Here is a 25,817-nt window from a genome sequence, read left to right on the forward strand (position 1 = left end):
GAAAATTCTGTCATCATTCACTCCCCCTCGTGTAATTTCATACCTTTCACGCGTGCAGTTTAGTTTGGGGCAGAGTTTGCATGAAAAATCGCTAATGTAAAAGCTTTCACGCAAACTCAGGTGCACACCAGGGTACCGAACCCTGTGCATGCGCTTAAACCGATTACAATGTATTCACTTCAATGAAACACATGTAAGAGATGATAGTGTTGGTAATTTACCTAGGATTTGAGCAAGAATGAGCCTGCATTTTTTGCCCGTTGCAAATGAATGGTAATACGATGTTAACTTTCTAGATTAAAAAATAGTCCTGCTAAATAGCCTGTTTGCAAGCAGCAAAAAGCTCTGTAAGCGAACATACAGTAAACCAAATGTTGTTTACTCTGGGCTGCGAATAATAGCATTAAGTGAATAAAAAGCACAATATGTTGACCCGTGACCTCTTGACTCTTTACATGTGTCATGCACGTTCGTGATGACGTAAGATGAATGCAAACCCACCAGGGTCCGATAGAATCAAGCTTAGACACCAAACCAACGCTTCGAGGGGCGTCTGGAACACACACTGAGACAGCAAATAAAAGCAAATCACCGGCTTACTTTTTGTTTTATTTCCTATGGGCCAATGAGGATCTATTACTTTGTGCTTAGGTAAATTAGAAAATAGAAAAAATCTGGCCAATCAGAGGCCCCTGGTAGCAGCCTAGGCAAGCCTGTGCATTAATCCAGTACCCAGAAATGAAAATTGAAACACAAATATCTTTCTTTACGTTCAACAGAACAAAGAAATGAATACAGGTTTGAAACAACCTGAGAGCAAGTAAATAAAGACACAATTTACATCTTTGTTTAACTATCCCTTTAAGTGTGCATATATTCTAATGAATAAACAAAATCATTAAAACTCAAGTACACAACAGAAGGATTAGACGGTCTTGCTGCATCAGTGACAGAGAACTAGAGAATCATGTGAGTACTTTTAGTTCTGACATTTATAAACGGATTCTCTGAAATGCATCTTAATACAAGTTATAAACATGGACATCATGATTTTCTGAACCAGAGAGATCATCGTGTTTTCAATAGAGGTCAAGAAGTGAAAAGCAAGAACAGGCTAAGTGCAAGGTGTACCAAAGAGAGAGAGAGAGCTGCAGGGTACAAGAAGGGGACACAGAGAGGTGCTGATGTGTCCGACAGTCTAAATAGATGGACCTGAGGCTATTTATAAAACCATATGCAGAAGGGCTCACAAGGGCCTCACAGTGAAAGCCCAGGCTGATAGAGCGATCCATTCATCAGACTTCAGTCATTAGAGGTCAGTAGAAGTCTGAATAGAGAAATAATCAAAGCACTAGATGTGTATGAAAATACCTGTGCATTGGTTGAATAAATGGGACTACAGAAAGATCCAAACTCAGAGTCATGGTGGTCTGGCCAGCTGGAAAGTTGGAGCCACACATATCTAAACTGATCCAGTGAATCCCAGAACAACACAAACCTGACACCCCCTCCAACCCCCATTGTACCTGTGTTTGTTTAACATTGGTCCTATTTAAAGCAGGACTGTATTTCAACACGACTGCAAATATGTGGTCAAGTGTTCTGTTCAGAGGATTTGAAATGGTACGATGCAAAAGCTTGACAGAGTTAGTCAGCAGCTTATGTACGAACACGAGGACGTTGATTTTAATTGTTCTTGAACTTGAGAAGCGCATGTTGTATAATAGAGTCAAAAATAATAAATGTCATCAAAACAAGTTTATTTCAACATATAAAACAAGTGTATTGCCATGTACAGCGAAACAGTTTGAATGAGGTAAAGACAGAGTATTTGTTTATTCCACCCACTTTATGTACACATTTATGTAAGGTACACTTCCTCATTTACCTGAGAAATATTGCACCACTTAAAGGCATTTTCAAACAAATCATGGATGATCTGTTTGTATAGTATAGCACATACCATGCTTAAATGTGTTGCTTGTGGTTACTATGGTTGAACTACGTATATGGTTTTTTGTTTAGTCTTTATTTATTTATTTATTTATTTAACTAAAACCATGAGAAATGAGTTTTTACTTGCATATTTTCTAGAGATGCACTGTACTAAATGTTTTTACCAATACCGATTATTCAGAGTTATATCTGCCGATACAGATTCTGAAGATTAAATTAATACTTCTTAACTTTCTGAATGTTAGTAATTCATATAATGACTAATACTGAACATCAAACTGGTGATGTTTCTTAACATTTTCTATATACAAAGCACAAATTCACTGGGTTTTCCCATCCTCTTGTGACTGACAGGATACGTGTATCGGCCCTGATGATCGTCTGTTTTTAAACTATCAGCCAGCCAATAGTGTGAAAATGTGCTTTTATCAATCGACACCGATTATTGGCTGATATATCAGTGCATCTCTTATATTTTCCATTTCTGTTCCAAAAATACCAACTCATGTACAAAACATTATCCAAAATATAAACACCATATAAAAACTCTTGAATATAAAGTACATCCATTTATAATAATCTTATTGTGCATTAACTTTATCTCTCCCTCCTACCCAATATTTCTTTTTCCTTCCCTATCCCTCCTCTTTCCCGTATCTTCTTGGCCTCCTCTCGCGCCTGCTGTTCTCTCCTCATCTCCTCTATCTCTGTTTTCACCAACCAAGGTCCCCCAAGGTAGGACAGGATCTCATCAGGCCCAGCACGGAGCCAGGGTAGCGGGTGCAGCAGTTGCCTCAGTAGGGTGAGGACCAATGAGCTTAAAGAGTCAAACTGTGAGGCCACCTCTATTTCAGCCTCCTCACACACAGTGTCTCCTCCATGCTTTTCACAATTTTGTGACACTTCCTCTCTCTGTTTGATTTTGTTAAACCAGTCTCTGTACGCACAGTAGGAAAGGTCATCCGAAGTGCTCTCTTCCCACGGGAAGCAGCCAGTCAGCAGGCAGAATATAAGAATTCCCAAAGCCCAACTATCTAAACTGGGCTCCACTGACATCCAGATATCTTCTACTTCACCTTCCTCCTCTGCCTTGATTATTCTCTTAGCATTCTCCACCTCGGGGACACAGAAAGGAGAGTTGTACCACACGGCTCGGACCTGAGTCCCCTGCGACCTGGCCAGGCCGAAGTCACCCAGTTTGACCCACCGACAAGCTCGGTCACACAGGAACACGTTCTCCGGTTTTATGTCACGGTGCACAAAGCCAAGAGAGTGGAGATGTGACACAGCTCCGCTCAACTGGGACATCACACGCTGGGCGCACTCCTCGCTCAACCCCTCCTAGATGGAGAGAGAGAGATAGGGATGAGGTGACGGAAAGCCTGTTCTGTGTATTTAACCAGCTTGTAAACGGCACACTAAGTACTCTCATTAGACTGAATTAATGTATTAGGCCGATGACAGTTGTTTTGGCAGGAGAATGTGAACACAGGGCCTATCCTAGAACATGAATGTTCCTGAATAATTAAAGACTTCATGTCCTCTGGAAAGACGTCACGGCAAAAATGCTGCACTCATAAGTAGGCGTAGGTTACAACAATGGATACGTGACCAATGTCCTAGACAACTCCGTGGCCTGTTTGTTGTTCTTTCATTAATGCTCTAATTTAATGGCATCCATAAAAGTAGACTATAGAAATATATAACAAATATAAATATCTTGACATTTTGTTTTTATATTCTGTATTAAGGTGATCAAGTCTGGACAATCCACTGACCTCAGACACGATGACATTATACAGGTCACCATAAAGACCAGCCTGCTGGGCGAAGACGTAGTGACCAGGCGTTGAGAAGAAGATTCCCAAAGCCCGTGTCAGAGAGGGATGTGTGCAAAAAGAGAGGGAGAGATTGTATTCACGCAGGAAAGCTTGGAGACTTGTAGAGCTGCGAGGGAAGAACTTCAGAGCCATTGCCGTTCCTGCAAGTTCAGAGTTTGAAGTGTTACCACAATATGTATATATTATTCTATTATCTTTTCCGATAGTGGACATCAAAACTAGACTGACCTCTTTTCTTATGCACGGCCAGCATCACTTTGCCGTATGACCCTTCGCCCAGCTTCTTGATGATTTTGAAATGCTCTGATGTCACCAGTGATGTCATAGACTGAGCTGTAAGATAGCACAGCTCGTCCAGTTCTATAGGTGCAGTCTGATGGGAAAACAAAACCAAAGTTAGGCAAAGCAGAGGTCTTAAAACATGCTTTGAAGCATAACCCAGCAATAAACTTTATTAAGATGGATACATCTACTTTGATGCATATAATGTATTGATTTATTCGAATGATAAATTATTTTATTGACTGTAACAAAATCTTGTTACATCAGTTAATTTTTGTTGGCTCAGTTAATTTTTAAATATATTTCACTTGTATCAACTATCGTTTCAACAGGCCTTTGTAAAAAACTTTAACTGAGCCAATTGGGGAAAAAAGAATGCAGGATGTCAATAGAAGATGTTAAGCTGGAGTTAGCAAAATAGCTAGAATGAATGATGCAAATGCGCATTTCCTAAACACAAAGCAAGCAGCTCATGTTTATATTACAGACTGTATATTTATCTGTGACATTTGTTAATAAGAATTCCACAAAATATGTGTCACAGCAATCCTGCATGCAGTGCTGTGACAAATTCCCCTTTTTAGTCTTTATCAATACAGCAGAAAAAAACTCAGGAGGATGTGACATCAATGAATGTGTAATTGTGTGGTATTCTGTTACGGATTTATGAGTCTTATGGGAAGCTGAATGCAGTTGTTGTATGAGTGCGTTGCTAGGCACTGAGAACAGAAGCATCAGTGCAGTCTTTATCTTACTGATAGATGTCTTTAGCACTGCCTTTGATAAGATGCCAGGGGTGGACGTGCATGAACCAGCTGGCAAAATTTTCCATGCAACCTTCATGCCTGCAATTTACAGGAAGACCAACCATGCTGATTTTAAAACACGTTTGCCCTTGGCATTCAACTTTTTACTGTACATCCAAAACGATTCATAATAAATGTAAAAATCTGTCATCATTTACTCAACCTCTTGTGATTTTAAACCTGTATGACTTTATTTCTTCGACAGAACACAGAAGAATATATTTCTTAGTATAAAATAACCGAACAACGCCTGTACCCATTAACTACCCACTGATATCCATACAATAGACGTCAATAGGTACTGCTCTGTTGTTTGGTTACCAACATTCTTCAAAATATCTTTGTTTTCAGCAGAAGAAAGAAAGTCATACAGGTTTTAAAGGACAAAAGAGTGATTAAATGATAACAGCATTTTCATTTTTGGGTGAACTATATCATTATTGTAATATCATTGCATGAAACTTATTTTATTTCACATTGTACACTGAATAGATCTGTTGGATTAACATTAAAAAATATGTACATTGGTTGCACATTAAAGTTATGTTTACTCAGCATTGTTTATCTAGCTGCCCAATTTATCTTTGTTAAACAAGCATTATTTTTATATGCACATGTTTGAAATCTTTTTAGTTAATGTGAAATTTAATTATACAAATATAAAGCTCAAATTAAACATGCAGCCTCCCACAGCCTAAAGTGGCACTTCCTTATGAACAATTTTAACCACAAAACCAAAGAAATGTAACAAACTTTTGTTATCTCAAGATAAATAGAACATTGAAGGGGTGTTGCCACAGTGTTTCATGCATTCTGACTTCTTTACGTTAAACGTGCTTGCTTCTCATGCTTGATATGGTCAAAAACGAGTTGAACGTGTGTATTTCTGTGTTCGAGGCCCTCCCCCAGCATCCGTATAGTTTTCGGAAAGTCTTTTTCAAACATGAAATTCCCTTACGTAACAGCTTTCCTTAGTCCCTTATTGGACAATTTCCTGGAAAAGCACGCCCACACATCATCCCGAGAGAGCAGCAGAAGGAGCATGTGCACACGTCAACCAACACGCGTTCAGTGCTTGCGTGTTTTCGGAAATAATTACGGTTGTATCTGTGATCAAACTAAAGACTTCTCGAAGATATGAAGTATACAATACAACTCTATAGGTAGCCTACTCAAGATTAATATGAGATTGTGGGAGATTGTGGGAGAAACTGTGTGTGTTACATCCACTTTAAACCTTTTTTACTTTTTGTTGCTGAAATAGCACTTTAAAATTACTGAGGTTTTAAAAAATCATTTTTTTAAACTGAATAAGTAGCTAAAAAAAATTTTTTTAAATAAATATGGACAGAACAAATTTAACAGCATTGTGACCTACTATTGTAATACTTACTTTAACTTGTTTCTACAGGTATTTCTGCAGGATAAAACCTAAAATACCAGTAATGTATCAGTTTACTCCTATAAAGCTGCCTTTCACAAATCACACCTGTGACATCAAGCTGACAAATTAAACTTAACTGTAACATTGACATGATCATCATTCTTTAAGACAACAAGTAAGTACAGTTACAGTTCAATAAATGCATTCTTTGCCAAATACTTAAAAAATATGATCTGACTCACAGTCATTGTCCAACGCAGAAAACTGCCAGGAAATTGCAGAAATAAGCAGGAAATAGTGTCTCACTCACTCCTTCTTTCTCATATATAAAGCACTGACCACTGGTTTTCTCTGTTGCTTGATATCACCATACAAATGAGATCAACAATCTGCAGCAGTTAATCACATGTGTGACAGCGCAAGCGTGAGGGTGTTAATTCCTGATCCTTCTGAGTGTGTTTTTATATCTGTGCTGTCTCTCTTCATCCCTGAGGAGTCTAATGACCCTCATCTATGACTAGCACCTTCCCCTGCTCTCTCTCTCTCTCTCTCTCTCTCTCTCTCTCTCTCTCTCTCCCCCTTTTCGCAGTCACTCCTTGTTTTCACCCCAGATATCCATGTACTACAGTTGTGAGGTATGCTGCCCCTTCCCTGCATCTCATTCACTCTCTCTATTTCCTCATGAACATCAGTACAAGCGTCGCGATGTGTTCCACCTGTCAGTCAGTCTGTCTCTAACACTTTATTTTGTTCCTGATGTTCTCCACAATCTCTCTCTCTCTCTCTCTCTCTCTCTCTCTCTCTCTCTCTCTCGCTACAGCTATCACATTCGTACTTAGTAAATTCCAACTACTGTGCAGAACAGTAGTTTCCAGTCAGCAGTTCTGCTGGATTAAGTGAGATACATTTAAGCTCTATTTACTCCTAGGTATTCGAGTCTTCTATTCACACTTTGACATCCAAACCAACTATTTTTACCATCTTAATGGATGCTCTAAGTCTTATCAAGGCACATTATTCCAAATAATGATATTTCCTTATCTATAAAATCAAGCCACACTCCCTTGAATAGCACTTTGCTCTGAAAGCATCACGTTGCAGAAACATGATGTATTGCAAATAATCTGCACACAATTTTGCACCTTTAGACTAAAGGTTGCACAGATCTCTATCTGGTATTGACATATGTTTGAGTGACAAAACTAACAGCTGAAACCTTGCAGAACCTAATACAGTCCACCTCGCCATGTCAAACCTCGTCTCCATGCTGCCAATTCACATTCTCTCTCACTCTCAGCTTACCCTCAAAACTCTCTCTTCACTTCACAATTCACCTGTTTCTACGTTTTGCTTTATCAGATTTCACTTGACATCTCAAGTATGACACGGCTACTGTCTGTTATGTAAGGCAAACAATCCTTGTTATCACAACCATTTCGGTTACTGTTTCTCCAGCTGTCATTGTGTTGTTCTCTACATCCATGTAGCTGTTGCTAATACAACCTGCCATTAGCTTCAAAAAGCCTTTCACCGGTCCCACTGGTATCATCACCATTCAAATATCTGCCCCGCGCCCAAGCCTCTCTTCTGCTGAATGTCAAGTATGTCTGAGTCTTAGTATAATGAGTTTAACATCTTTAAGAAGAATGTCAAACTGTCTGGAAGTCATACCTGTGGTGGACTTGAGCTCTACTGTATGCGTGAGTGTGTGTGTGTGTGTGTGTGTGTGTGTGTGTGTGTGTGTGTGTGTGTGCATGAGTAGTGTTTTAAGCGTGGTGCAGATTTTAAGTGTAGTGCTGATGACTTGTAAAAATTAATTTATTAAATGTTATTTTTTTAAAGCACATGCTTCAAAAAGTGCATATGTTTGCCGTGTTTCTACATTTTTTGCGTAGTGCACTAGCGTCCTGGGTTTGAAACCAGTGAAGATAAACTGATAAATAAATGTGGCAAGTCGCTTTAAATAAAAGTGTCCGCCAAAATGCATAAAGGAAAATTCACTACATATTCATCAATTGCCACACTGTCATTTCGAAAGAATGTTATATTTTCTACATGAAGATTTCTGATAAAGATTATCAATTGGATCTAATCAAGCAGGAGATAATGTTGTATTCTCACACGTATGTCAGTGGCATTGCACGGTGAATCATTTCATTCGGATGTGTGTGTGAATCGTGAATTATTCACAAAGAAATCCTACTGAATATAATGGGGACATCGCCTCTGCGCGGGGACTCATTGCTATAGCATCACCACAAGTCGTAAAAATATCAGATGAATACTTGTCATCTATTCATAACTCACAGCCTTGTATAAGATAACATGACACCTTTCGCGAACGGCAATAAAAGACACTAACATCCGTTGCTCTCTATTATCCGGTTGGATGTTTGCTTTAATATATTTAAACGTGTTTGTTAAATCGGTTCCGATTGCAATAATCTGTGTTATTACTTTACCGCTAAAATCGAGTAGAAAATCTTTGTCGTGGTAATTTACCGCCGCTCATAAATATTCCAATCAGGGGCGTGCGCAAGGGGGCGCGGTCCGTTCGGCTGCGGGGAAACGGAAGCGGAAGTTCCGCCATCTCCTCGTACCAACCGAGCAACAGTGGGGTCAGTACAGACGAAATTTAAAAAAAAGTACCTATGTCACATTATTTAAAGCTGTTATATGACACAGTATGTATTTTAAAGACGAACAAGACCCGACTAGTGACAGTTGTTGAGGAAAATCACCGTCGCGTCTCTCTGTCACACACTCACGCGCGTCTCCTTATGAGTTCCGTTAGCATAGCGCGACGCTCGGATTTTTAAATGAGTGTTTTTAATTCAGCGCCGTGACAGAGACAAAAACAACAACAACAACAACATCGTGCTGTGTTCCCACCCTCCCCTTTCTTCATTGACATTCACCCGCTTTCTCGCTGTCTGGTCGTGTTTGGGAGAGTGAAGAGAAGCTCGGCGGTAAGTAGCCTCGACTAGCTGTTCTGTTGTTGCTTACTTTCTATCTGTCAGTTTGTGAGTCGTGGCGGACTTTAAACGGGTTGCGGTGTGCTAAACTTACTCTAGAGGCTTTGTCTGATCGCTGGGAATATTCGATGGTGTTCAAATGCGTTGGATCTGTGGTTGTAAGTCTGTTGGGTGAAGGTCTGGAGAAAGGGGTGTGTTGTCTGATAACACAAGACACTGTTTAACTGACCCCGCTCAACTGTTTAAAGAAAGATCAACTGTATTTCGCTTTAACATATCTGGTTATTTAGTAACTGTCTGATTTCGGAACGTGTTGTCACAGAGCAGATTTTCGAGCAACAGTTGTCATAGATAAGTTTTTTTTTTAGTTCTCCTTATCACCTGACCTCTTACTTTTGGAAAGCACTGAATGAGAAATCTCACACATTCTGCCAATTTGTGGCTCATTAACAGAATCAAGATTGTGATGAATGAGAGCTCTTTGGTTTAGTTAACAGTAGCTCATTCAGACTTTAGGACTTTGCTCTTGGCATCCTCAAGGTTGCTTTTGATGTGTTATCAGGTCAATGCCTTATGCAACCATGCTGCATATTAATACACCCTACCCTACCATGACTACTAAAGTTACTTATCGCCCGTTCATACCGTACTGGCTGGCACTTCCCAGAAAGAGGATTTAATATGTTTGGCTTAAAAAATGACTCGTGTCAAGAGTGCTACCTTATTAATAAACCTAAACACTTCTTTAGGGGAAACCGTGTCCATTTAATGTGAATAACTAACTTATACACATGTTATGTAAATACACATGTTTAATCTTATGTCAGGATGTCTGTTACAGTTTTTGCAGACTGGCAGCAGGTGTGGCGCTACACCTTGTTTAAGTTTCTCTCTGGGCCTACACCTAGCTGAAGTTACAGATGAGCAATGCGTTGTAAGCCATTCCCAGCGCTGCCTTCAGGCACTATGCTTTTAATGTGTTCTCTCCATTGTGGAAAAAAGCAGGAAGTAAATGTCTATTGTGTTTTATGCCTCCACAGTGCTACATCGGCTTTCATCCTTTTGTGATGTCATTGCTTGTTATACTGTTCCGGGCTTGTACAATTTCCCATCGTCTCTCTCTCTGTTCTTTGCTGTCTTTTCTTGCAGCCATTATTTCTCCCCAAATCTGTGGTTCTGGGCCCCGATGTGGCCGCGCGGAGGTTTGGAACAGTGGACAGGCTAAACACTGAGAGCTCTGTGACCCTGACCTGAGAACACACACCTGAGAAGGAGAGACACGGGGGGAGAGGCACCGACACTCCCAGGTACAGTACATTACGCAGTCTGTGTCTCGCACACGTCATCAGGCTCTTTTGTGTTTCTAGAATGGGGAATTCCTGGGGTTAAGCGCTCATGCTCTCACACTCTTGTACAATTGGGTCTAAAATACTTTATTTTTAGGTATGCTCTATACTCAGTCTTCACTCAGAAGTATACTGTATTTATAGTGTTTTTTTAATAGGATTGGTATCTGCTTGCTTATCTATCTAACGCACTTACACTCCCATTTCAAAAAAATTATGTTGTGTTAGTATCCATTGGCCTTTGTACCTCTCCATATTAGTGTTGTATTGACTTTGTTTTACAATCTCAGATTTTGCAGAACCTGAAAGTCAGCCTGTTGCCATGTCGACATCATCGCTACGGCGGCAAGTGAAGAACATTGTTCACAATTACTCAGAGGCAGAGATAAAGGTTAGAATTTTACCTTTCTAACCTACTCTCGATTTCAAGCTTCTTCTTTTCACATCTTTGTTTCATGACTTTGTCTTCAAACTCATCTTTAGACAGCTAGTTTCTGGTAATGTTTTTTATTTTAGCCTTTCAGAAAGTGTATCTTTACATTGAATAAAACTCTTGTTCTCAAAGGAGCAGGAATTCATTTATTTTATCACAGTCATGTCAGTTTGGGCTGAATCCAAAATGTAAAAATAAAGTCATCAAAGTGTGTGTATGGCTCAGTTTTGCTGTATAATAAAGCATTTTCAAATGTTAAACACACAATGGGGTTCAGCACATGGGAGGATTACATACTTCTGCTAAAATCTCAGCCACCTAGGTCATTTCTGCTCTCATAGCACTAAGGGGATTTTCCACCAAGTGATAAACGATGTGTTTAGTAACTTTCACATTTGAGCGAACCGACAACACTATGGGTGAGCATTGATAAAGTGATAATTCTCATTTTGCTGTGAACTTTGTCGTCATTTGCTCACCCTCATGTCATTTCATACCTGTAAAAATTACTTTTTTTGCCCCGATGAACACAGAGAACGATATTTGGAAGAATTTTCAATTCTGTGGCGTTATTGACTGCTATAGTAGGAACAAGTAAATTGTAGTCAAAGGTGCCCCAGTACTGTGTGTGTTCCTAAAGTCTTCAAAATATCTCACTTTGTGTTCAACAGAACAACAAATTATATAATATTTTTATTCCTACTGTGGTAGTGGAGGATGTCACAGAACTGAAAAATTGCTTACATTCTTACAAATATCTTTCTTTTTGTTTAACAGAACAAATAAATGTATATAGGTTTGAAACAACTCGAGGGTGAGTAAATGATGACAGAATTTTTATTTTGGGGTGGACTATCCCTTTAAGTGCCTCTGTGGTCATGCCTCCAGTAAGTGAAAAAGTTCACTTTCCTTTTTCTATATCTGTTGATGTAGCTTGAAACGGAACGCCTGAAGTGCTTCTCCTTTTTGGTTGTTGACGTATGGCGAAGTGTTTGAGTAATTAGACTCACATTGTTGATCGTTATCCTATGTGCATCCTGAAGCGAAACGCCACTGTTCCCAATGGCGCCGGATGTAACAGCCTGGCTGTGATTATAGCGGAAGTACGTCATTGACCCGTATGCATATAGCCCATTGGGTTTAAATGCTCAAATGCCCTTCATTTCCAAGATGTATTTATGAACAATACCAGCAACACTTGTAATGTCAACGGGTCAGAATAAATATAGAGTTTTAGTTAAGGCTGCACGTTTTGAGGGAAATGTCACATTGCGATTATTGAGGTAAAAATTGCGATGTGTGATTACGATAAACTGGGTATAATGAGTCAACTTGGTTGATATAAAGGAAAATGCACACACAGATAACTGAAAATGCTGAAATTTGTATTTCTCAACTGAGATATACAGTTTAAACTAGCAACAAGAACTAGAATTACACAAAGTTTTCAAATTAAAGTAAAATGTTATAAAATTAAATAACAGTAACATCTTTGCATTACTGAATTAAATTAACTTTAAAAAATATATATCCTCAACAGTACAGGTAAATTAAACAAATGAAACATAAATTCGGATGTTCACATTTTTAGGGAAATAATCCCAACAAACAGACATTTAAGCAGGATGTAACATATACTTATATGGAGAAAAAAACTGGATATAAATGTGTGGTTCACTCTGTAAAACCTAAACCTCTAAAATCTTTGTTTTTACTTTAAATGGTTGTTACTCAACCAACTGGTTGAATCCTTTTTCTAAAACATTCTATTGAGAACTTAAGTTTAGCAAATTCTGCACAGTACCTCTCTCTGCTCAGTGTGTGATATTCTGAAACCACAATATCGCCAAATAACCGAGGAAGCATTTTATCTGGGCACTAGTTCAGTGTCGGTCTGCTCTGCATCCATTTCTCCCGTCTCCACACTGCGCCCCCCAAGTCATGTGACCAAGCACACGTGCCACCGCCACACAAGACGACTCTCGCATTGAAAATGGTCATATATCTCTTAGAATGGATGTCTTGTCACGTCCACGGATGCACTTGTTTCTTTATTATAATCGCAACATTTTGCTGTCATGTAATCGCATAGCCTGACAATATTCCAATCTGAACGTAGACTTTGAGAAGAATACACCGGAAACACTGATCAAAGTCCATTCCCGTGTCCTTTCTCTTTAGGTTAGAGAAGCAACCTCTAATGACCCATGGGGTCCCTCCAGCTCTTTGATGTCAGAGATTGCTGACCTGACGTACAATGTAGTGGCCTTCTCAGAGATCATGAGCATGGTTTGGAAGAGACTGAATGACCATGGCAAGAACTGGAGACATGTATATAAAGTAAGTTTGAAGGTTTTACTGCTGTGTATTGATTGAACACGGCTGTATACATTGTGCTGCGACTTTTGTGTTTTCTCACATTGTCAGGCTATGACCCTGATGGAGTATCTGATAAAGACGGGTTCAGAGCGAGTGGCACAGCAATGCAGGGAAAACATCTACGCCGTTCAGACGCTCAAAGACTTTCAGTACATAGACAGAGATGGCAAGGACCAGGTACGTACAGACTTTTATGAAGCTACTCATTAAAGAAATAAAAGTAAAGCTTGCCGTGGGAGGATTAAATGTTTTTCACATTGTCTTTCAAAAATGTATGTTCACGTGTGATTCATACACCATGGCAATCTCTCGCTCAAGCTTTTCTCATTCAGCTCAAGCACCAGGGCTTTCAGTCAAGGTCCTTCCTTCGTTGACATTTAAACCACATCAAGCTCAAGCTTCAGCTCCACCGAGTTTCATTCAAAATCAGATGGCCGGATCAGATGATCTGAAAGTGAAATTGACGTTGAGGCAGACGTTGAATTACATATTTGATCTATAATACTTACTTGTAATGTGATAGGGATGAGTAGAAGCGTAAGCTGGTGGCCTGTATCAGTTTGATTTGCTTTGTGATGCTGAACAGTACAGATGCCTTGTGATATGATGATGTTCTCATGATATAAGTAGGGAATTTGAAGAAGATTCTTTAGACTAGTTCTCTTGAATCTCATTCTTGATGGATGAGGCTGGAAGATGCACCGGGCAGAGTGTGGGGAATCCTTGATTATATTGATGTTGGTTTTGCAACTTGTGTTGAAGCTTTTATCTTACTTGCCATTTTTATCTTTCAATATCTACTTTCATATGCGTGTATTTCTTTCTGTTTTTTGTGATGCATTAGAACATGACTCGGTCTATAAAGAGGTACTATATAAATATCTGTACTTACAAGAGCTCTTAGACGGTGGGCAGACTGCAGCCAAACACTGCGGTTTCATCCTGTCCCATGTGGTGGTTGATTGAAAGCACACGTTGAGAGATGAAGTGGGGATGTTAAACAGCATCATTAGTGCAAAACGTTCTCTGCTGTGCATTCGTGATGATGCGTCGTTGATGTTGCTGTCTCACTTTTTTGTTTTTGAGGAACTGGACAGATTACATTGACGCTTCCTTTGTCACATGCACTGCTGCAAACTCAGGGACTTTCAGTTTATGGTTGTTTAACTATTCATCCTCCTGCCGACATTAAAACCAGTTATAATTGCTACAACATAAGGTCCAGTTTGTCATTTTTTGGGACAATCTGTTGACAGAAATACAATATAATATGCATAACTATGTGTTCAGAGATGTATAAAGACCTAACATAATGAAGCAATATCTTTTTATCACCTTAGTCTAATGGTGTGTTTTGTTAGGGTGTAAATGTACGGGAAAAAGCCAAGCAGCTGGTTACGCTGCTGAAGGACGAGGAGAGGCTACGAGAGGAGAGGATTCACGCACTCAAGACCAAAGAGAAAATGGCACAGACCAGCAGTGGTAAGAACTACATGCGTCTTACAGCACGAGGGGCTTTTGATGGTGGTGGACGCTTGGAGATGCTTGCCAGCCCCCATATAAAAAAACACTCCGAGTGCACCAAGGTCACTTTGCAGCGTTGGCCAATAATGGAGGTTGGCAAGCTTTATGCTCTGGAAGCACTTTTAGGGGCCGATACTGCACCCTCTGTTGATGCATCATAATGGCTGTCATTTGACTCCTCCCTTAGCCTCTTCGGCCCCTTCTGCTCCTGCTTTAGGGGGAGGACTGCAGTCGGGAGCAGACGGTGAACAAGCCTGGCCGCAGAGCTCAGGAGAAGAGGACTTGCAGCTCCAGCTGGCGCTGGCCATGAGCAAGGAGGAGGCAGAGCAGGTAAAGTCTCGGCCAATCAGGTTTTCTGGCTACAGGTAAAAGTGCTCCGAGATTACGCAAGATGAAGCCGCGTTGATAAAGAAACAATAAGTGCTTTCTTGGTGGTGTAAAAGGAATTGTACACCCAAAAATGAAAAGGTATGCTTTTTTTATTCACCCTCATATCATTCAAAGCCTGTATATGACTCTGTGGAACACATTCAAATATATTTTCGAGAAATGTCTCTGGTTTTGTGTCCGCACAATGCAAATCAGTGGGGACCAGTGTTGTTAGGTTACCCACTTTCTTCAAAATGACTTTAGTGTTCTGCAAAAAAAATTTTTTAAATAGGTTTGGAAGGACATGAGGTTGAGTAAATGATGAAAGGATTTTTATTTTAAGGTGTATATATATATATATACTCGTGAAATAATGTGGAGGGCATTACTAAAGAGTTATTTTGTAACATTTTCATGGTTGTTACTACAGCTAAACAAAAATGTACCTATCAGAATAAAGTATTTAGTAACCTATGTAATAAATTACACCTATAGATTTAAAATGTTTGACCTAGCAGTACTGATTTTAGAAAATTACAGATAGATTTAAATAATAGAAGTAAATAAAAAAACTTTTAATAACTGTCCTAAACGTTCCCTGCGTCATAAAATAAAATTCACCAGTACTACTACTATTACAAGCTGTATATCTTATAAAATAACACACATTTAACATTTAGAGCACTTCCACTACAAAGTTTCTGCACATTGCCCCTATTCACAACTTCACTTACACCTGTCCTCACCCTGCCCCCATCCTTCAGACCAACTCTGACCCTCTTGGAGATGCAGAGGTCCGCTACGCACTCTCACTCAGCCAGGAGACTCACCAAAAGGTCAGGGACTTAAAATTCATCCAGCTCTCAGTGGATGAAACCTTCCTTTTCCATTCTTTTTGCCGCATTCCAGTTCTCAGCCGCAAATCAGAGACGACCTTGAAATAACCCATAATTATGTCCGCATGATCAGAAACAATGAATCTGCATAATTTGATATCTAACAGATATTGTTTTCATTCCTTCTGTGTTATTTCAATACAGTAAAGTGTTTTTAATAACTGTTAAATAGTAATCCTTGTTGCAAAAATTCATTTGAAACAAACCTGGCCAACTTTGCATGAGAAAGTCAATAAGAACAGCTTCCTCAAGGAAATTTCTCCAAATTCACAGTGATTGTAATTTTTTTTATAATTCCACCAACACTTAGTGTGTTTTCCAATATCTGTCGTCCACTACTTCCGTCTGTTGTTTATCTGTTCTTCAATCAAGCCTTGATGCACACCTCTGAAGCTGGTGAGACATGTGAGTCAGGTCGCCACTGTAGACTCCATATCCCATCAGCCCACAGATCTTTGTTCACTCTCATGACGTGACAATGGTGTGTAATTGGCAGGAGGAGCGTCTGCGCAGGGGAGACGACCTGAGGCTGCAGATGGCCATCGAGGAGAGTAAGAGGGAGAAAGCCAAGCCCGAGGAGGTGTGTGATTGTGTACATGTGTGAACGTCTGCTGGCGGCAGGAATTCTGAGAGTATGAGGTGTACACATGCTAGCGTGTCATGTTCATATGCGTGAGGGTTGCGTGTTTGTGTACCTGCCTCTCACTCTCCAAGAGTTACCTGCTCTGTCTGTGTCTCTCACCCTGCGTACGCTCTTTAGCACAAAGATGTGTGTGAGCTTGTGTTTCACTTCCTTGAAGAGTTTCCTCCTTCTTACCATTGCAGCTATTATTGAACCACTTGCAAATGTGTCTCCTCTAAACAAACTTTCCTCTCACGCTTTTGCTGTCTCGCGCTCTCACGTTAACCGAGGGCAGTCTCACTGACGTGTCTCTCTCTCTCAGTCGTCTCTAATGGAGTTGAGTTCGGTCGATCCCTGGGGGGCCAATGCAGCTGGCTCTGCGGGACCCTCTCCTCCTCCCGCTTTGGCTCCCGCATCCGCTGCTGGGCCTTGGGGCCCGGCTGACCCGTGGGGAGCCGCCTCGCCCGCTTCTCCCCCAAGTGCTGACCCCTGGGTTGGAGCACCACAAACAGCACCCCCGGATCCATGGGCTGACACCTCCTCTAAAGTCAACTCTGACCCCTGGGCAGCCACAGGTAAGAGTGCCGTTTTTGTGGAAGGTTGTTATGATTGGAAAGTCCTCCTCTGAGTCTTCACCCTGGCTTTTCCTAATTGTTTGTCTTGTCTTCTGGTGTGTGACCTCTCCCTCCATCCTGTCCAGCTGTGACCCCTCCAAGTGCTGATCCTTGGGCTTCTTCAGTGGCTCCGGTCCCTGCACCGCTCTCAGGGTCATCTGATCCCTGGGCAGCGGATGGTGTTGCCCCTGCCACTGATGGCCTGACCTCTGACCCCTGGGGTGGCTCAGTTAAGCAAACTAATGGCACAGGTATACTTGCATTAAATGTTCGTTCGCAAAGACACAAATATTTGTACTGAATTATTTAGAATAAGCAACAATTGGAATTATTCTTTTAAAAAGTCAATTATTAATGGACTCACTGACAACTACAGTGCCGTGTATTTATTTAGTATTTCCCACACAATTTCCACTCTAGACTGCTCACTCTGCAACTGAAAAGGCTTTGTACTTTGTTACTGGTATATAGTTCACCCACAAATGAAAATTATTTTATTACTTTTTCATCCTCATGTCATTTCAAACCTGTATGAATTTCTTTCTGCAAAACAGAGTCAAGGTTTGAATAACATGAGGATGAAATAATTATAAGATACTTATCATTTGTGGGGTAAACAATGACAGATTTTCAGGTGAACTTTCCCTTTAAATTAAAGCACAGTTAGTCTCAGTCACCCTGTTGTTTCTATGTCAGCTTCTCACAAGATCTGTGTATGTATTTAAATCTTACACTTTTATGTTTCCACACCTCAGCAGATCCAGAGAGAAGAGGATCCTCGTTGACGGGAGGTGATGTGGGGGGTGGGGGGAGCACAGGCTCTCCAGTGCCCTTTGACCTTTCATCGCTCGGTTCCTCCTTGCCTGTTCGAAAAACGCCAGAATCATTCTTGGGGCCCAACGCGGCACTCGTGGATCTGGACTCGCTATTATCATCCAAACCCAAACCGAAACAACCCCCACCCAGCATCTCCACCACCAACAACCCCTTCCTACAGACACAGGGTGTGTACTTAAAAAAGAAATGTCTGACTAAACATGGCTCTGTTGTGTGTATGCCTCTAACATTTTATGTCTGTTTGTTCGTAGGTCCCTCATCAACAGGTATGGGAGTTACGCCGGGAAGTACCATTTCCAGTAGAGGAGTATCTCCAACTCCACCTTCCGCCTCCAATCCGTTTGGTGGAACCCCAATGGCATCCATCTCCCCTCAACCCTCTTCGCTTGGTCTAAGCCAACTTCGTACAAGCCCTGTTCCCCTCAATGCTATGTTGGGTTACATGCCTCCACCAGCAGTGGGAATGGTTCAGCCAGGCATGGGCATGCCAGGCATGGGGGTCCCTATGGCGGCCCCTGGTATGAGTATAGGAATGGTACAGTCCAGCCCAATGGGCATGCCTTTCGGTGGAATATCTCCCATGGGTTCAGCGGGGAACCCCTTACTGATGGGCCCAGGAGGCCACACACAGCCTGCACTGATTTTGGGTGGGCCAACAGGGATGGGCGGAGTAATGGGAACAGGGGGATCTGTGGGAGGCGGAGCCACAGGCACAAGCACCAATCCTTTCCTTCTTTGAGAGATTTCACCAGTCCCACGTGCCCTGTCCACACAACCGATTCAAACCTGCCCTACCGACACAAACAGTTTATGTGTTTGACATGAAGCAAATGTGTGTACATCTCTATATTTAATGAAAAAGTACAAACAAGATGTTATTTTCTTTCATGAAAAAGCATTTCCATTTTTTTTCAATTTATTTTACACAGTATTCTATTTATTTCCCTATCAGTTCATTTTTTTTTCGCTGACATACATGATCATGGATGATTGGCAGGGGTCATTCAATGAATGCAGGCTGTTAATATTGTTATATTACTAGGAAGTCAAAAACTAAGTGGGAGCAGGAGGAACACAAGCCACTAATGAACTGATCTCAGTGAATCATACGCATTTCTCTCCATCTCATTGTTGACGTATGAAAAGCCAGTGATGAGAGAGTGGTTGAAGGATGACTGTGTGATATGCTCGCTCTTGAGCGAAAGGACAAATTCAACTCTCCATTTAATTTACAACTCTAGTTAAAATCACTCAATAGTTGTATAACTTTTAAATTAATTTAATGTGTAATCTTGTGTAATTTATTTGTATCTTTTATGTCTATGACTCCTGGGAACAACTAAACCAAGGAATATCGCACTGTAATTGCCATTGAAAGAAACGCTGCTTGGTCTCCTTCGAAATTACAGTCGATGTGTCGTGGTTATCGTGCACTTCTGAGTTTCTGAGGGGGCTGCATGTGTGTGTTGTGCAGCGAGTTGGTGCATATGACGAAGTGTCCAGTCTTTTCACTCAACCCACTGTTGTGCTTCTGTTGGGTTTTTTTAAAGCATAATCTCACAGTGCTCATTGATGACCACCATATGTTCTCTGTTATAAGGGTCCTTTATTGCCAATGATTTATTTTTGCAGCTTTCGTCCACTGTCTGAAGAATCAAAGCATTACTTTGACACCTGTCTTTGCCTTTCACTTACATCTTTATCCTTTAACATTTACACATGAAACGGGAGAGTAAAGTGTTAAGGCTTCTGAAACTGTTCGGAATGAATAATAAAATCACAGAATGAAATCGGGGACTGAATGACATAATCCATGCTGTTATCCTTTATTTACTTTCAATTAATTATTTTATATATTTGAAAATGAGACATTTCTCTAATATTGGCTAAGGCCAGAAATGGTGTGGTGTTGACTGTGAACATTCACATTTAAAAATAAAATGGGAAAAAAATCTAAGAGATTTAAGAAATAAAAAAATACACAAAATGCACTTGTCCTTACTTTTTTGTTGCAATGTCTTCAAACTACAGCATAAGCAATCGTTATATGTCTAACGTTTTTATCACAAATTTTTTAAAAGACAAAATCCAGCTCCCTAACGGGATATGCTGAATTGAAAAGTTGATGAAAATAAAGTAATAGTCACAATATCATTATTTTCAGTCAAAATATATAATTCATATGTATTGTCATAATGTACCTAAAGGTATCGGTTTAAGGGATACTCCACCCCAAAAAAATTATTCTGTCATGAATTACCCTCCAGTTTTCCAAACCTGAATACATTTCTTTGTTTTGAAAATATTTAACCACTGATCGTTCTGGGGCATTTTTGACTTGCATATAGTAGAAAGAAGATGAAATGGTAGTCAAAATTGCCCCAGAACTGTCTGGTCTCCTACATTCCTCAAAATATCTCATTTTATGTTCAACACAAAATGAAGATAAGATACAACACAGATACAATAATTTGACCTACTATGGTAGTGACTGATGTCCACGAAATGTTAGTTGCTAACATTCTTCTAAATATATTTGTGAGAAGAACAAATAAATTGATGCAGATTTGAAACACCTTGAGAGTGAGTCATTCATGACAGAAGTTTTCTTTTTGGGTGACAAACTTCGTTGAACACAAAATTTGTTGAAAATATGTCAGTAAAGCCTTTATTTACATCCTGCCATTGTTTATTGGCTAAGGCTTTGGGAAGTACTAATTTTATTTACACTGTTGTCATATGATGACACAAAAGGCAGCTTGCATAGTAGATAAGACAAATATGTAAAACATTGTCAGATCCAACTCTCTTCACCTTCAAGATTCTAAGCTGTAAAGCACGAAAAAGGATTCGTGCTTTGACATGCATATGTTGGTAAACCCCACAGTTTGGTCCTGACTATCTATTGTGTATTTAAACTGAAGAAGAACTTGAATAATGCTCACTGGTGTAGTTAGGAAATCATTATATACAGCACATTAAACGTCTGTAAAAGATGAATGAGTCTGCCTCATTTCCATGTTGTCAGATACTGCTTCCTTGTCTCTTTATTGGCTAGTGTCTTGTTTAACTGTGTCCTGAACATCAAGTCGACAAATTACAAAGATTACGCAATCAGCGAATCCCAGTCAAAGTCGTCCTGGATTTCCTCACTGGGATGGTTCTTCAAAGGCGGACGACTTCTTGGGGTCAGTTGCTGAGTTTGAAGTGCTGCATGAAGATAAAATGTATACGTATAAGCATGTATATGACAACATGAGTTTAGTATGAAGAAGTAAGTATCACCCATCGTACCGTTAGGAGTCAGAGGCTGGCTTGTTGATGGCTCTAACTCTGGTGGTCTCTGTGCTGCCTGGTGCTCGGCGAGTGGGGTCAGGGATCTCCCGGGACTTTGCAGAGGAGGTTCACCTGTGGCAAGAGGGAGCTGGGAGGGGTAACTCAGTGGAGATGGTTGAGTTAAACTACACAGGGTGGGAGGGTTGGTGGCTTGCATACTGAGAGGAGGTGGAGCTATTTGACTCAAAAGGGAGGGCCCACCAGAGGTGGAGCCAATGAGACCCTTCTGTGTGAAGAAACGGTTGAGGGAATCACATAGCGCGGTGAAGAGTGTCGAATCCAATGCCCATTCACAGAGCTCTGCTTGGCGCATGCTTTCTACTAAGTCTGCACGACAAGACGACAGAAAGAAACAATCAATTTATTTGATGATTTCTAAACTTTACAGAAAAAAGTGCTTTCTTACAAATCCCAAAAGTAATTTTTATAACTGAAAGGGTTAAACTACAACATCTCACGTTGAGTACTGACCAGGGTGAGAGGTGAGATCAATGTTAGACCAGTCCAGACTACTAGCTATTCTAAAACTCTCTCTCAAAGAGTCAGCATTACTGAACCAGTCTGCAGGAACAACTGAATGGAAGAGAAGAGATAACATAACAAGCTCACTGATCAGGTCATCAGAATGCTTATATCCTGTTAACACATGTCACTATTGTGGAAGTGCACTCACCATTATTGTGCATCAGCCTGGCGGGCTCAGTGCTGGAATGTGAATGAATGTTAGGGGGATTCTGGTTTGGGTTATGTATAGTATTAGGTGTATTAAGATTGATGTTGCCATTGGTATTAGGGTTTAGGGTGGTGTACTGATTAGTATTGGGGTTTGGACAGGGGTAGGGGGAGAGAGGCAGAAGGGTAGGGGTGTGGAGTGGTGTACTGTCATTCGTAAGTCCAAGTAAAGTGGAAACATCCGCTATGGGAGAAAAAGAAACATTTATAAACCCATTGTTAAGTTTTCCTGAAATAATGTTTTTGGAATATATACACTATGTACACACTTACATTGTGAGGGGACTCTGTCTCTCACAGAGCGACACAGGGACTGAAAGGAATTATACAGGTCTGGTAGATTCAAATCGGCAAAGGAGAATCGAAGCGTGGGATCAGGATGAGGGTGCAAAGGGTGAACAGAGGTCGGAATAGATACGGGTATTGGAGCACTTGGACGTTGCTGTAGAAACAGAGGATAAATACTATGACATTTTAAAGGAATAGCTTGCCAATAAGATAAAAGTTCTGTCATTTGTTTTCTCCTATGAGGTTTAAAATTGCAATAATACCATGTATTCTATTTCATAATTTCCTGTTTCTTTCTAATGTCTCTACTGTCTGTACTAATATTTATTTATTTAGTATTTATTTACAGCTATAGAACAAAATATGAAGTAATTGTATTGTTAAATGTGGGTATGTGATTCATTAGCCAAAAAGAGAAAACACCAAATAATCAAAATTAAAGATGCTTTTAACTAAGACCATTATTATAAGTGCTGTGTGTGATATTTTCAAGGATTTATTGACAGAAATGCAATATAATAAACATAACTATGTCTTCAGAGGTGTATAAAGACCTTACAGAATGAAGTGTTATGTTTTCATTACCTTAGTATGACCTATTTCTATCTACATGCACCGCGGGTACCCTTACAAAGAATTCACCATGTTGTTTCTACAGTAGCCCTAAACAGACAAAATGCTCTATAGAGCATGATTCCTAAATACGTTATCTCTTTGGCAAAGAAGTGACAAAATCTTAGTCCTGGGTCAGCCGCTGTTGTGCTTCGAAAGGGAGGGATGAGCTCTGAGGGAGCCATTGCTTGCTATTTGTGACCTCACCGCTAGATACCGCTAAAATCCCTTAATTGCTCCTTTAATTTATTTTAAATAAAACTTCATTTCAATAGATATCAAGCATATCATAAATCAGACATTTTTCTGATATTAAATTTATTCCAGATTTTTTTTAACAATTTATATTCTCCCAGTCACTGGTTCTCTTTTGTTTAGTCCTCATCCTCACTCTCATTTCCTCATTCCTTGACTGCCAGCTCTGTCTGCTCGAGGAGGACATTCACTTCTCAATAGAAAAGAAGGAGAGATTCATTCTTACCTTACAAGGAGGAGGAGAGAACACGCTCGTTATGTCTGACTGGAGGGTCTCTGGTTGATTGACAAGCTCATGGATCTCTGAGGATGGACTCTGGAACCGGGATAACGGAGTAAGTAAATGAAATATTATCCATTTTCACATATTGACATCTCATAGATGAAATAAATATGCTTCGTGTGCTGTACCTCTTCCTCTTTAGGGTAAGGACGTTTGACTCCTCTGGGTTGAGATGGGTCAGGTCCATCCATCGTCCAGTATGACCCCTGCGAAAAAAACCAGGAAACTGATTTGAGATCATTTGAAAGTTCAAAAAGGACTTATCATTAAAGCAACTGAGGCACCTGAAATATTTTTTTATGATATCAATATAGAAAAATGTCCCTACATCACCTTTCCAGGGTCACTCTGTGGTCGAGGAACTTTCCGGAAACATTTATTAAGCGACAAATTGTGTCGGATTGAGTTCTGTATTAAAAAACAGAATGTCTACATGTAAATATTTGTGTCTCAATCTTATGCAAATCTGACTTTATTTGTATATATCCGGGTAGCACAGGGTCGTCACTTGAAATTGTGAAATCGCATTACATATCATCTAGTTTTACTCAAGAGGTACTTGAGAACAGATTGCAACACAATTCCAAAGAAACACTGCACCTGTGTCTGACAACTACCTGTAAGAAATCTTTGTTTTAAATCTCAATTTCAAGTAAAAGCAGTTCACCTCGAGTCTTTGGTGCAATAAATCTTGGGTAACTGAAGCTATATAGACCTTCAGACTTGCTGAACAAATGTTCCCCTAGTGCTCTGAAAGTGAGTATCCTGCAAATCTTGATTAATAAACAAAACAAGCTATATATTTCCCTAAAGTTAATCCATAAATGTTGTTTAGCAAGTCAATAAAGTACAAAGACCCCAAAGTAGAGCATGATGTGTTCGAGCACATCTGCATGTTTATCTGCGCATCATGACACAGTTTATAAGGAAGTGGTCACATAGTGGTCTGTACCTTCCAGCCTCTTCCTGCCCTGCTGTAATACGAAAAAGTATCACTGATCCATGTGTAAATATCATTCAAACTCATCTTCCTTTCGGGAGTTGAACTTATTGCCATGGCGATCAGAGTGGCATAGCTGTGTGGGGGCTTCGCTTTAGAATTAGATGCAGGGGTCACCGGAGGTATGGGAGGTAAATCCTTCTCTCTTCGATCTTTCTTTCGCTCCACTCTCTCTTTCCCTGAACGCAAGGTGCTGATTCCCAGTTGGGGGAGCCAGTCGATGCTGGTCAAACTTGAGTCCAGTTCCGAAGTCATGCTGAAGGGACCGTCTGGGGTGCAGGGAAACAAAATATTGAGTGATATGTTACGCTGCGTGTTTCACCCATGGATGGCCTATGAACCGTAATCATTTCTATGCAAACACAGTTGCAGGGCAACAATATTAAAATGAGTTGTAATAGAAACCGCAATAATACATAAACGTATTTACAATTCACGAAGTAATGCTTAAAAAAGAAATTCAAATGACATTCTCAAAGCATATCGTTTTGATCAAACGCCGCACATTCCTTCCGAGAAAACATGTGTGCATAATAAAGCAAATGAAGGAAATAAACACTTACATCACTGCTGTCCAAAGGCCACCGACTTCACACCGTGTCCATTTTTAATGCTTGCATCTGTTGCACAGTGTAGCTCGGCAAACGTTAACTCAACACTTGCTTATCTCTTCTCCGCTTATCGCTGCATTTATTCGCCGACACGGTGATATGCTTCGTGTGAATTTTCTGTTTGGGAGATGGAGAACTATCGGAAAAGTTCTTCCCTTTCTTTTTACCCCTCCCTATCTGGTTGGGCTGAACGTCATTTGACATACGAGCGCTCTTTGGGTGTGTTCGACTTCATGCGGCGCTGCGCACACAGATCTCCTTGGGACATCAAACTATCGCGAGCAATTCGAAGGTCTGCATTTTAGATCGCTCTCGCGTTTTTTCTGATGCCACAAGTCGGTCGGTCTTGCGCAGTGCCACACAGGTTACACCACACCTCTCGTTCTCCTCCCGTCTGTCGCTCGCCCCTCCTCTGTCATGGCTGCACTTATAATGT

At 40.4% G+C, this 25,817-nt stretch overlaps 3 protein-coding genes across 15 annotated transcripts; 1 reads left to right on the forward strand and 2 right to left on the reverse strand.

The window, feature by feature from the left end:
* Positions 1 to 1,740: 1,740 nt before the first annotated feature.
* On the reverse strand, positions 1,741 to 8,878 carry sbk3 (SH3 domain binding kinase family, member 3). Of its 2 annotated transcripts, none has more exons than XM_079468871.1 (4): positions 6,512 to 7,005; positions 4,026 to 4,170; positions 3,735 to 3,937; positions 1,741 to 3,297 (listed from the first exon to the last, which is right to left on the reverse strand). In XM_079468871.1, exons 1-4 carry the CDS (start codon positions 6,515 to 6,517, stop codon positions 2,554 to 2,556), a joined length of 1,098 nt encoding a protein of 365 aa, XP_079324997.1. In that variant the 5' UTR covers positions 6,518 to 7,005; the 3' UTR covers positions 1,741 to 2,553. The 2 variants fall into 2 exon arrangements, with proteins under 2 accessions (XP_079324997.1, XP_079324998.1); XM_079468872.1 differs by lacking the exon at positions 6,512 to 7,005 and adding an exon at positions 8,732 to 8,878 and having other exon boundaries at positions 1,745 to 3,297.
* On the forward strand, positions 8,776 to 20,228 carry epn1a (epsin 1a). Of its 11 annotated transcripts, XM_079468861.1 has the most exons (14): positions 8,808 to 8,887; positions 9,108 to 9,238; positions 10,394 to 10,551; positions 10,881 to 10,981; positions 13,205 to 13,363; positions 13,451 to 13,579; positions 14,764 to 14,884; positions 15,114 to 15,256; positions 16,060 to 16,131; positions 16,688 to 16,771; positions 17,136 to 17,388; positions 17,514 to 17,678; positions 18,183 to 18,431; positions 18,516 to 20,228. In XM_079468861.1, exons 4-14 carry the CDS (start codon positions 10,913 to 10,915, stop codon positions 19,001 to 19,003), a joined length of 1,932 nt encoding a protein of 643 aa, XP_079324987.1. In that variant the 5' UTR covers positions 8,808 to 8,887; positions 9,108 to 9,238; positions 10,394 to 10,551; positions 10,881 to 10,912; the 3' UTR covers positions 19,004 to 20,228. The 11 variants fall into 11 exon arrangements, with proteins under 11 accessions (XP_079324991.1, XP_079324992.1, XP_079324983.1 ...); XM_079468857.1 differs by having other exon boundaries at positions 8,807 to 9,238; XM_079468867.1 differs by lacking the exon at positions 16,060 to 16,131.
* foxj2 (forkhead box J2) lies at positions 20,057 to 25,784 on the reverse strand. 2 transcript variants are annotated; one of them, XR_013787368.1, is made up of 11 exons: positions 25,334 to 25,784; positions 24,723 to 25,039; positions 24,104 to 24,178; positions 23,899 to 23,976; positions 23,714 to 23,803; positions 22,606 to 22,774; positions 22,274 to 22,516; positions 22,072 to 22,173; positions 21,559 to 21,927; positions 20,653 to 21,474; positions 20,064 to 20,586 (listed from the first exon to the last, which is right to left on the reverse strand). XR_013787368.1 is itself a non-coding variant. In XM_079468870.1 (10 exons), exons 2-10 carry the CDS (start codon positions 25,023 to 25,025, stop codon positions 21,371 to 21,373), a joined length of 1,533 nt encoding a protein of 510 aa, XP_079324996.1. In that variant the 5' UTR covers positions 25,026 to 25,039; positions 25,334 to 25,784; the 3' UTR covers positions 20,057 to 21,370. The 2 variants fall into 2 exon arrangements, 1 of the variants encoding a protein (XP_079324996.1); XM_079468870.1 differs by having other exon boundaries at positions 20,057 to 21,474.
* Positions 25,785 to 25,817: the final 33 nt, after the last annotated feature.

This window comes from Barbatula barbatula (assembly GCF_947034865.1).
Source record: "Barbatula barbatula genome assembly, chromosome: 12".
Lineage (NCBI taxonomy): Eukaryota > Metazoa > Chordata > Actinopteri > Cypriniformes > Nemacheilidae > Barbatula > Barbatula barbatula.

Excerpts from the sequence above, each read along its gene's own strand:
- sbk3 (XM_079468871.1), bottom strand. Across the intron at positions 3,938-4,025 it reads GGCCGTGCATAAGAAAAGAG|GAACGGCAATGGCTCTGAAG; the intron begins GTCAGTCTAGTT and ends CTGAACTTGCAG. Across the intron at positions 3,298-3,734 it reads ATAATGTCATCGTGTCTGAG|GAGGGGTTGAGCGAGGAGTG; the intron begins GTCAGTGGATTG and ends CTCTCCATCTAG.
- epn1a (XM_079468857.1), top strand. The coding sequence starts at position 10,913 with ATGTCGACATCATCGCTACGGCGGCAAGTGAAGAACATTGTTCACAAT. Across the intron at positions 10,982-13,204 it reads ACTCAGAGGCAGAGATAAAG|GTTAGAGAAGCAACCTCTAA; the intron begins GTTAGAATTTTA and ends CTTTCTCTTTAG. Across the intron at positions 17,679-18,182 it reads TAAGCAAACTAATGGCACAG|CAGATCCAGAGAGAAGAGGA; the intron begins GTATACTTGCAT and ends TCCACACCTCAG.
- foxj2 (XM_079468870.1), bottom strand. The coding sequence starts at position 25,025 with ATGACTTCGGAACTGGACTCAAGTTTGACCAGCATCGACTGGCTCCCC. Across the intron at positions 23,977-24,103 it reads CACAGAGTGACCCTGGAAAG|GGGTCATACTGGACGATGGA; the intron begins GTGATGTAGGGA and ends TTTTTTTCGCAG. Across the intron at positions 22,775-23,713 it reads TCTCTCCTCCTCCTTGTAAG|CAACGTCCAAGTGCTCCAAT; the intron begins GTAAGAATGAAT and ends CTGTTTCTACAG.